Genomic DNA, 12,320 nt, shown 5'->3' on the forward strand with positions numbered 1-12,320 from the left:
AGTAACATTTCTTAGTGAAACATCACTGTATGGAGGGTGAGAAGATGAATGTGTTCCGTGTGGGTTTCCGAGCAGTCTATACAGCAGCTTCACTAGAAGATAGTCCAGGATGGCCTGAACCAACCCGAACTGTAAGCTTTATCATGCAGAAAAGTCTTACCTTCAGAGTAGAGACTGCATTAGCCTCCTTCACTGAAACTGGAATCTGGTTCAACATTCAACTGATGGCTGAAAGCTCTGCCTTTCTACTAAAAAAAAAACAAGGAACCTCCAGTAAGCAGCAGTCTGAGAACTAAGTGTTCTTTTGAGGTGGTAAAGGAGTAAGAGACAAGTTATGATGGAACATGGTTGTTAGGAGCTTTATAAGTTAAAAGAATGATTTTAAATTCTATTCTTGATTTCACAGGAAGCCAATGAAGAGAAGCTGATATTGGAGTGATGTGATCTCTCCTCAGGAACCCCACTGCAACATTTTCAATAAATAGATGATGTCTTAGGAGTTGTTTAGGCACCCTGATGATAGTAAAATTACAATCATCTAGTCTTAAAGTAAAAAATGCGTGAATTAAGTTCTCACTATATTTACACATATAGACACAATGTGAATAAAGACAATAATATATACAACAAAGGCAGAAAACACAAGGTAGATACAATAGTCATATTCAGCTATATAGCGGCGGTAGACATGAGTTAAACTATGGAACATGGTGGTCCACTGTATTTCAAATATTCTTATGTAAAAATAAAACTGCCACCCGGCTCACATTTCACATGAGAAATCAGACATGCAACAGTGTATTTCTGATGTTAGTTTACAATTTTGGTCCTACATCATTCAAATGTTGTGTTGCCCGTAAACGACTATTCAATGATTTCAATCAAAAATATGAAGATTTTTATTCACTAATTGGGAACAAGTTGCAAATATGACAGTGTGAAGTCAAGAGAAGAGCAGTAACACTGAACTGATCATATTGTGGAAGTTGACAGTGTCAGTGGTTGTCAACCACATACAGACTTTCAGATTTATATTTGTTAATAACGAACCACTGATGATGACAGAATCCAGTTCGAAAAACTATTTTGCATGCTTTTAACAGCTCAGCAAACCACGAATGAGCTCCACAGACGAACACATTCCTGAAATAATTACATCCGGTAATACCTGATGGGGATGGTCTGAAGACACACGACGTAAAAATGTACATGTCAGACGTAATGACGCTCAGTATCTCTTATCTGGGAGATTTATTGTGAATCATGTTGGATGCAGGTGGGCGTGATTATTCTTATTTACCACAGGGGAAAAAAGGATTTATTTCTTGTAACATCACCAACAAATGTAGACATTTGTTTATTTTCTCACCGGAAGGTCTCAATGCTCTAAATAAAGGATGTTCTGGTGTCGAAGCAAACAGAGAGAAGGAGCCACAAGCGAATGAACAATCAGTTCCGTTCAGTGTATATATACCCACTGAGTCAGAGACTATTTTTGTATTTCTGTTCATACACGCCTCCATTCCTTTGCCCCGTCCCTTGTCTGATTGTCTTCATGTTCTGTCACTGTCAGTCGGGATTTGACACACACTTCCCTCGCCACTCCATTACTGGCGCTTGTTTCACACGTGATTGTCTTCCTCAAAATGAAGACACTTTACCTTTCATGCCTGCATTTGCTTCTTTGGTATACTGCTGATTAAGTGAGGGGTTTGTTTGGAGTAAAAGCAGCGCCGTTTCAGGTTAAGAGCTGCCAGACATGTCGCACTGCTTTGTTTTTCTGTAAGGTTGGCACTGCCATCTCACAACAAGGCCAGAAACTTTTGTGCAGAGTTTGCATGTTCCCCCTGTGCCTGCATGGGTTTCCTGTAATTACTCCTACTTTTTTTTGTAAAGACTCAAGATATGTTGTTTTTATTTTTTTTTTAAATAAATTTAATTTTAGAGAGCTGGTGTCTGTGCTTTTTGCAGACGACGTCGTCCTTCCGGGGTGGAGTAATGAACCGTAATGAACCAGTGAGAGCCACTTGCGGTGGGTTGGGAATCAGAGTAGGATGCCACATGAGGCGTCTCCCCTTACGGGTTTACCAGGCTCCTCTGCCTGGGTGGAGGCCCTGAGATTATATGTCTTGTTTGGCCTGGGAGTGGCTTCAGGTCACTGAAGAGTAGAGTTAGCAGAAGTTGGGGGGACAAAATGTGAAAAAGAATGATGGAGGACTTTGCATGCTCTCCATGTGCATGCATCGGTTTTCTCCGAGTCGGTGAGGTTAATTGGTGATTGTATGTTTGTCCTGTGGTGGATGTGTGCAGAGACCCCATTGTCCTTATATGGCCTTTTCATGAAATATTTAAAGATACAGATAAAGAAAGAAATACTGTCTCTTTTTTTAATTGAAAATTTAAATAGCAAATTGCTTTGAAATGCTTCACCCAGGGACCAACAATATGCTCGAAATCTCTCATAGCCCTACCAACATCTCTTGCAAACTCCCCACAGGAAGACATCATGCAACTTTACCTTGTAAACCAATCACTCCATTCCTGCCACTCCTAACCCCGAAACCAGAAACAAAAAATATGTCCATAAGATTTTGTGAAATGCTGTTTTTCAACAATTTTCTGAGTTTGTAAGAACTACAGTGTATTGTGCGTCATTAACAGGGACGAGGACCTGATTCAAACAGTTAGCCCGTTAGCTTTGTTTCAGCGTGTTTGACCCCTTTATAGTGAAAGGGCAGATTTAAAACATCCTGCTCCCTCCTTTCAAGTCTGCGTCTAAACATCTGACAGAATGGTGAAAGTGACAGATCACCCTGTTGTCTGCTTCTCAAATCTTTTGATTTCTCTGCAATATTTGCAGGCTCCCTGATATTTGAGTGCCATTAATTGATGAGTTGTATCTTTTAACTTTGTTTTTACCTTTTTTCTTGGTTTACAAAAAAAAATTTTGAATCAGGTTTCCACTCAGAATAAACCCAGAAATTATGTATCAGTATCGATCAGCATTGACATGATATAAGTTATGGTCAAAGCGGATGGATGCCTTATCGGATATGCGAAGAATGTTCTAGTTTACACACACACACACACACACACACACACACACACACACACACACACACACACACACACACACACACACACACACACACACACACACACACACACCACAGCCTTTTTAAAGAATGCTTAACTCTTAGAGGATCGGCCGACTTACTGGAATGTTGTTCATCTGGACTATCGAAACACACACACACACACACACACACACACACACACACACACACACACACACACACACACACACACACACACACACACACACACACACACACACACACACACAGATACACTAACACATTGATAGACACACACAGAGAGACAACCTCACCCACTTGACATCATCATCGTAGTACGAAGACAACACCCCACTTTTTCACACACACCTTTACTGTACATCCTCCACACTGGTGTTTTCAGGTGAGAAAGCATGAAAAAAATGTGCAAGATGCTGAATATCAAAACTCCATTCACATTACCATTGACTTTTTTTTTTTTTGCATTTACCAACACCACAAAAGGGACATGGGGTGAATTTTACAGCCAACGATCTTGAATTACAGGAAAGCCTCTCTTGTCTGCATTCTGATATCAATTACAGTAGAATGTTTCATCTTATTCAGATGCCAAAGTCCTGAATGTGAATTCAAATTGCAGTGCAGTGATAGTAATGATGAAAGGTTTACTGTATCAATGTCACCAGTGTTTTTAATGAAACAGTTCTTGCTTGGTTTGAAGTGGAAAATTGCTTGAAAATACAATCGTCCTCCTTTACATACATGCTGCGTATGTGTGCTTTGGTACTAAAGCTCCCGAGGTACTCTGATTCCGTTACCAACAGCAAAAAAAATGTGGTTCGACTGGCCTGCTCCCAACTTACCGACACCATTTTTTCAGCAAATATTCAGTGACGTTAACATGGCAAAAGTGAAAACGAGGTGGAGAAAATTCCAAATTTCATTTAAAGAAAAGGGACCACCTTCACAGAAGAAGAAAAAAAAAAGAAAAGCAAAATGGATTAAATTACACAACGTGTCATGGTTTTACTGCTGACAAAACATGAGCCACTGTTCATTGAAACAGGAGAAGACGCCACATGTTCTGCAGAGCTGCTTCAGAAACACATTGAAATAGTCAGAAGGAACTTTCTCTAATGAGCCTGTCAATGAATTTGGGAGGTTTCTGAAGTGCGTGGATCATTTCAGTGCATCAAGCTGCTGTATTTGAGTGAATTGAGCCGTGGATTCGAGAACTTAGAGAAAATGTCTCCAGAGCTTGCCTGTTCTTTCTCCGCATGTTTTTGTTTGGTTCTAGTTTTCTCCCACAGTCCACAAGTCACATTTGCAGTTATTTTTCTTTAACCAAAAATTCCTTTGTCTTTAGTTAGTTTAGATCTACTTCAACAGCCCACAACCCTCCAGTGGATACTGTGCTTTAAAAAGAAAATGGTTGTTTCATACATTTTTGTTGTTTTTATTGTTGTTGTCTGTACTGACTGCACTAACAGTTCCAATACACACACACACACACACACACACACACACACACACACACACACACACACACACACACACACACACACACACACACACACACACACACACACACACTGAAATATACCATATCCTCTTGTGTTTTCTCTAAAATAACCTTCTCTGGACTAAATATGGACTAAATCATCGTTTTTGTGTGCACTGAAGTGTTACAATTCACAAAAACAAAATAAAGCTGAAGAATATTTTTCTTACATCGTAGATTTTATGCTTTTGATAATGAGAGAAAGAAGCAATGGTTTGTGGTAACTCCTACATCACCGAATGTCCCCGTGTTGCTGGAATTGGGATTTCTTTAAAAATCTGAATAACAGTGTTTCAGCTCCTCCTCTATTGGATCATTTGTGCTGAACATACTCTGAATTCTTGGAATTTCGTGAGTAAAGATATGTAAACAAATCCAATTTTTTGTTTGTAGATACCCACTCCGTCACATACCAGAAGAAGAAAAAACTCCCCAATACAAAACAATACTTCAACACCCAGAAGTTGTTTCACACTCCGCTCAGCAACACCAATCCCCTAAAATGTGAACAGGTTGGGATTTTTTTTTCTCTCTCTCTCTATAGAAAACGATGCACACACACAGAAACTCCCTCTATAATTTTGGAGAAACAAAGGACAAATTAAAGACGTCTGTAAAGCCTGAGGCGGTGACTCATTCCGGCTGCGTGTTGGCGTCTTTGTTGTTGAGGGCGGGGCCGTGGGCCGGCCGGGAGAGGCTTGTACAGGTACAGGTGAGGCAGCTGGAGCTGTCAGATACAACCTGTCTGGACTCTACATCAGCAGCAGCCTCCACACATCTCTGCATACTGACTACAACACCGCGCCAAGGTAAGGCTGCAAATCACTGCTGCAGACATGAACTGATTTTACAAACAAGCTGCACATAAACTGGGCTGCTTGTTGCTTTAATTTGAACCAAAAAAAAAAAAGAGTAAAAAGTTTGATCTTTCAAAAGAGCTTGTTTATTGTCACCCACCTGGATAGTTTAGCATTTGTTCTTTCATGAGGCCCCGAATTAGGAAGATCGACTACATCCTTTGCCATTAATTTCTAACTTTCTTTCTGTGCATCATCTAAGACAGATGTGTTTTCTTTTCACTGCTGAAACATAATGAACGGCTCAACAGGATTCTCACTCAGCTTTTGTTGATTTATCCATTTATTTTGGTGTTGATCTGCTGCTTTATCGATATTTATTTGGTAAAAAGCATCTCTGAGTTCATTCAATGGAGCCTCTTGTGACTCTGATGGGGTTCAGACTTACCCTGCAGTTGAATTACTGTTGGAATTTTTTGTCTAGTTATTGGATGTTGCTCGATTAAGTGAGGTTAATCTATCCGGTTATATTGTGACACATAAAACCAATCTAAGACTCAGATGTTATCACTTTTTTATACATTTTTTTTCTTCCTTTCTTCAGAATGGAGATATTTGTCATTTCAACAAAATCAATAGCCTGCAAACATTTCATTGATCTGACCTGTTTGGAAAATAAATGTGGAAATACAAATAATAGTATATGAACGGATTTAAAACAAAAAAACATTGGGATACAAAGGTAAAGCAATAAAAGTAATCTTGAAGAGTTTTATTGCCATTCTTAGTTGTTGTTGGTAGAAATTTGTCTCAGTGACTCAAAATTCAAGTTGTTTTGCGTGTGTGTGTGGGTGAAAATTCTTCAAATGGCTCCTTTAAGTTGTTAAAGAGTCTCCTGTGTCTGCTTGGTATTCGCCTGATCGAATTGAAATAGAATTGGATCAGGATGAATGAAGAGATAAGTGTCATGTCTTGTTTGAAATGTTGCCCTCTTTCATCAGCTGATCATTCAAAAGCATCATGGAAGGTTTTAAACATTCCTCCCTCTCCGCTCTTTCTCTCTCTCACACACACATACATACAGAGTCAGGTTTGACCAGACCAGAGGCCACACCTCCGACTGCCAAGTGTTTCAGGGTGTTCCCTTGTCTCTGTGTAAAATAGGCCAGCGTCACTGAACTCAGGTTATCACTCGAAAACCTCATTGTGTCCAGTTTCACTTGAGCTGGACGATTATCTCATTTTTCTTGGTTGAGTTTTCCTCTACTTTTTCCTCTCTCTTTTTTTTCCCATCCAGGCCCAACTTGTTTTCCCAGGAGTTATTGTTGAACTTTTCTTGGTTTGAACCGATCTGAACAATGGCGTCGGTGGATTTTCTAAAAGCCACACCCAGTCTCTGTCTCCATCACCACCATCACATCTGATTGTGGACCTAATCTGCTCATGAAAAGCAGCACGACCACTACATCTGCGGCCAGTTCAGAACTGTCATTTAGACCACAGACATGTTAAATAACCAGAGAAATGAGCGCTCCAAAGCTTCTGTGAACATATTTATGCGACCAATCATTTCCTTGACAAACCTGAAACCAACACACCCAATTGGTTTTTTGATTGTTGTTTTTTTTATTTTTTTCAATCGGTGTCTTTCAAGTTGTTATGAGTGCGAGTGGAACAAAGCCAACAAGTTCAGGAAGATCAGTGCGCCGAGCTGAACAATCAAAAAGAATTGTGAAATACAGAGATGGCACACACACACAAAAAAAGACCAAATATAACATTAATCTTGTACTTTACAGACAGTTTGTCAAAACAAATATATCATATAAATCCAGCTACCTGATTCAAGCTTCTCCCCTTCCGTAAAAATGAGAATATGCATTTTCGAGAGATTTTACAGGCGAAGTTTAGATTAATATTCACACTCGGGTTGCTCTAGTTTTCCCACTCGCTTTTGGTTCAACGCTAACCCACAGCAGTGGGTGAGACCACCGTACAGAGGACTGGTGGATCTGTGATCCATGGTTCCGCAGTGTGTCGGGTCAGGGCCAGCAGCAGGCGTGGGGTGCCGTCACACCCCGGGTCTGTGACTCAGAGAGAGCGAAAGCATGCTGCTTGGTGGCATTCCTGCACCACCATATGGGTGGATACAGGTTCACTGTGTGTGTGTCTGTGTTTGACACAGTGACAAAGCAGTCAGTCATCTTCTGCAGAGCTAAAACTGCGGCAACGAAAGTCATGAACCCTCGTTAAAGCTCAGTGCGCGTAAAACCAATGGAGGAACTCAAGCTCACCACGCTCACAAAGTGTCTGTTGGAGAGGCTGAAACCTGTAAACGCAGTCACGTTTGGAGAAAATAAAACAACAACAAAAAACAAGCACTTCATTTAATACATTTTAGTCCTGGAAACACAACTCTGTCGATGTTATATGATGGCTGAGCTGGAGTGTATCACAGACGATAAGTGAGGGCTGTAAGTCATGAAGATTCATGTTTTTATGTTTGTTTATCAGGAAAATACTGAATAAAGAGAGAGACAGGCATGTTAACGTGCAGTTTAGATTATTTTAAAAACAGGATTTATGTTTTATGGGTCTTTTATGGGTCTAACACAGATATACGATGGATAAAAGCAGCATCAAAGGTGAAGTAGAAGGCTCCTGTAGAGGAACAGGGCATGTTTTAATGAGCTATATCATATTAATACGTATGAAAGCCATACGTCCTGTTAAATAAATCAGCAACCACGAAAGAAAATTGTTCTTCCTTTACACAATACGAAAGCAGCAATCCTCACAATGTCCAAAATATTTTTTCCACATTACATTGTGCACATGTTTGATTTTCTGTTAACTTGATAATAGATGACGGTAACTAACTTTGCCAGATTGGTTTTTACATAAGAGTAATCTCACCGGTTTAGTTGGGGGATTTTTCAGAGACAAAAGAACAGCGGAGTTTCAGGACAGACAAATAAATACACGCAGTAACTAACAATATCAGGAACATCTAGAACATTCTAATTTAATTTCTGATTCATTCATTTATGTGTCTTTCTCCTGTTCAGCTATTTTGGGAGCGATATACTGGTTACTAGTTCGGTTTGTTGTTGAAAATGTACAACATACAGGACCTCTAAATGTTCACCAGAGAAAACAAAAAAAACAAAGTAGAAACTAACAAATGTCCTGATCACATGTAACGTGGGGTCAATTTTGATGTAAACATCAAAATGCATAACTGGTTAGTATATGTATCATTGGATTTACTGAATTTCATGGCAAAAAGACCTCATGTTTGATGAGTTTCATTACATTAAATTATTTTATTATCCCTGTAAGCATTTAGATTGTACGGCCCTGTATATATAATAATCCTGAATCAGCACAGACCTAATCCACGTTTTTCTGGAGTAGAATAGAATATTTCTATAGCTAAAATGTAAAATGTCCCATGAGTGTTAAACATTTTAACAGAGAATTATGTATTTTATAGAGCAATGGAGAATAAAGCCAAAGTGAACACAGCTTGATGAAATGAGAAAGGCTCAATAATTTCCTCAGCATATTAAAAAAAACAACAAAAAAGCCTTAACCTGAAAGATGATTTGAATCTTATAGATATATTTAATCCCTCGCCAAGCGTTTCTTTGTGAACAAAGACGATAGAAACGGTTTCAGTCGGACCACACCTGAAAACCTCCACCTGTCGCTCCTCAGTCACACCCACAGGCGTTTCCTCGGAACTCTGACAGGAAAAATCCTCACAATGCAGCATGTGTGAATGAACACTGGGCTGATGATTGATGGATGCGTGTGGACGAACCAGGCATCAAGCAGCAGGTTCATCAGAGACAACCACGAGTTTGTGGCGACATCTGGTGGCTCCACGCAACATTGCATGTGTTGTAAACTCGAAAACGTGGCATTAGAACAACGAGATGAAACAAGGCCTGGAGTGCGTTCAGTGTGGTGTGTACGTCCAAGCTGTGCTGTTCATTAAAGTGAACATCTTATTTTGTTGTGTTTTGGCAGCACAATGAGTGCAGATGGACCTCAGGGGACAGACCTCCCTCCTTACATCATACCAGGTAAGTACCAAAACACCTGCACTTGCATACATTGTCATCACTGGCTCAGCCATGTCAATTTAATACTGTTTCTCCTCTCTCTCTCTCTCTCTCTCTCTCTCTCTCTCTCTCTCTCTCTCTCTCTCTCTCTCTCTCTCCCCCCTCCCTCCCCGGCTGGTCCAGGACAAGATGACGTGAAGCAGTATAAAGTCCACTCGCCGTTCAACCCCCAGGAAACCGTTAGGCCAGGTAATCTCACACCTGATGTCATTTTGACACCTACAACCCGAGATTAAATGTATACAAGTGCACGGTTGAATTCTAATTCCATCCATCTCTGCTCGTCCTTCCACAGTGATCAACACCTCTGGATTAAACAGCGATCCTGATGGCAGGAATAAGTACGTGAGCTACGACACGGGGCTGGGACTTAACTCCGGCACAACAACCTGCTCCTCGTGCCAGCAGCAGGTCAGGACCAACGTGGAGTACAAAGCGGGGAAATATGCCTGGCTGATGTGCCTACTCTTCGTCTGCCTTGGGTAAGTGTGCACTGCCTGACAATTCCTCCATCCATCCATCCTACTTTATCCAACTAATGGGTGAATGGAAGAGTACCCAAGGGACAGGGTCTCTTTTCATGACATTGGTTCTTTCTTCATAGTTTTCTTGTTCAAGTATACATAATTTCATTTAGGGTTTATGGTAGAGAAGAAATAGTGGAGATACAAGTTTCTCCCTGAATCCCGCAGTGTGTCATGTTATGGTCAAACAGCAATAACACAAAGTGGTTGTGTCAGAAGGCCAGTCAAAAACAAGCCTTCCCCCCAAAAAAAGTCGTCCTTAAATTGTTTTACCTTCATTTTCTTTGTTACCTCTTTGTTATTCGTGATTTAGATTTTTACTGCAGTGCATGTTAGGTAAACATGGCTCTGAGTTTGTTTTGACTGCGTGAAGTTTGTATGTTTAAAATGCACCTTGTGTTACAACCTTGTATGAAAAGTGCAATATAAACAAAGTTTGATTTGATTTGATTTCACAAAATTATGACAAGAATACGCCTCCGTAACTCCTCACCCTAACTTGGATAAAGCGGGCATGAAGTCTGAAGCGATAGATGAAAATGCGTAATAATAGAGAATAGTAAACGTAGTATACATATTCTAACCTTGTGTGTGTGTGTGTGTGTGTTACAGGTTAGTCCTCTGCTGCTGCCTGATCCCATTCTTCATGAAAAGGTTCAAGGACGCCCACCACACTTGCCCCATCTGCAACAGAGTCCTGCACGTTGAGAAGAGAAAATGCTGTAAATGACACCGCTGAGGGCACAGGCGAACCCATAGAAATAAGAAATACCACCCCGCTGCCGTCGTCTCTGTTTGGGATGAAGATTAAACACGCCGTCGTGCCATTTTATTATTATTTCTCTGACACTGACAGAGACGGGTCGCATGCACAATGCAGCTTATTTCTATGGATGAGCCACAGCATTAGCCGAGGCAAAATAGGACATGAACTTCTGCATTGCATCATATTGTTAGCAAAGAGACTGTGGGTGACTGTATTGTCAGAGCTCAAATATCACACTGTTGACTTTTAGTGCTCTAAAGCACACCCCGTGCACTTTTTCTTTTTTTGGGAGCTGTTACATTAACCATTACACCTTCTGTTAAACTTTGTAGCATTTTTGCCTACATAAGTGTTGTTAAAATGAAGGCTTGTCCATAGACTTTATCAAATAGTTTATGTTTAAAGGGATTGTGCATTTAAAAAATAAATTGATGAGATGTCCAATCAAGATGATCATTTTCAAACCTCAACGTTGAACCTCAAACAGGCCCCTATGAAGTATAATGAACCAGCACAAAGAGCAACCATACAAATATATATTCATCCACGGTTGTTGAAAAAATAAACCTGTGTTGCCACTGGGGTTAATTTTTTGCACCTTTGTAGTCCACTCCATTAAAATCCACCCAGTCTACTGTACATACATCGTCAGTGCGTGTTGATGGTCAGGCAATGTCCCCCGATCATCCCACTTGAGCAGCCGCTCACATAACCCCGCTGTAAATACAGTATAGAACTTTGTCTAGCTCGTTCGAATCTTCACCTCCACACCAGTGATTAAACATCCGACACTAGCATTTGTTGCACTGCAGAAAACAATGCAAAAAACAAAACAAAAAAAACACCAACAAAAAAAAAAAAAAACGCAGTAACGTCACTGGCTACCTCATCAGGTACAAACAACTGCAGCTCTGTCATAAACTCTGCCTTCAAACTGAAATTAACCTGATATTTACATTGCAGGTTGAACTGTGAAAGGTTGAACATTGCCCTCATTGGAATTTAACATCAAATGTATTTGTCACCGTGTCAAGAATACAAATAAGTCACATTTATCACAGAGCTGCTGAATTAGATCACGTTACATCGAATAGCTGTACCTCATGACGTTACCAGTGAGTGTCTTATATAATTATAGTTTTATACTCCTTTTTTTTTTTTCTTTGTTCGTCCTTCTGTTTGAACTTACCGGAAAAAAAAAATTCTAGGTTTGTGGTATTTTCATATTTGTAAAGAGAAAACTGGAAAAATGTCTCCTCTCACATTGCCCCCCCCCCCACTGAACAAAACTGAGTATGCATGGATATCTTTAGTTACTACTATTTACTATTTTAAAACAGATTTTCTCTAATAAAAATAAATATACCGATGACACCTGACTGTGATTCTCTATGGTTTTGTTCTTTTTTGTGATTTTTCTTTTTGAGGTCAGAGGTCACAGCAATTTTTTGGTTCAACTGTGGGG

The 12,320-nt window shown here is 40.1% G+C and overlaps 1 protein-coding gene across 1 annotated transcript; it reads left to right on the forward strand.

Moving 5' to 3' along the window:
- The first annotated feature begins 5,381 nt into the window (after positions 1–5,381).
- litafd (LITAF domain containing) lies at positions 5,382–12,234 on the forward strand. The gene is made up of 5 exons (XM_080511452.1): positions 5,382–5,447; positions 9,471–9,526; positions 9,689–9,754; positions 9,861–10,047; positions 10,702–12,234. The coding sequence occupies exons 2-5, from the start codon at positions 9,475–9,477 to the stop codon at positions 10,817–10,819; spliced, it is 423 nt and encodes a 140-aa protein (XP_080367578.1). The 5' UTR covers positions 5,382–5,447; positions 9,471–9,474; the 3' UTR covers positions 10,820–12,234.
- Positions 12,235–12,320: the final 86 nt, after the last annotated feature.

The sequence above is a fragment of the Blennius ocellaris genome, assembly GCF_963422515.1.
Source record: "Blennius ocellaris genome assembly, chromosome: 16".
Classification (NCBI taxonomy): Eukaryota; Metazoa; Chordata; class Actinopteri; order Blenniiformes; family Blenniidae; genus Blennius; species Blennius ocellaris.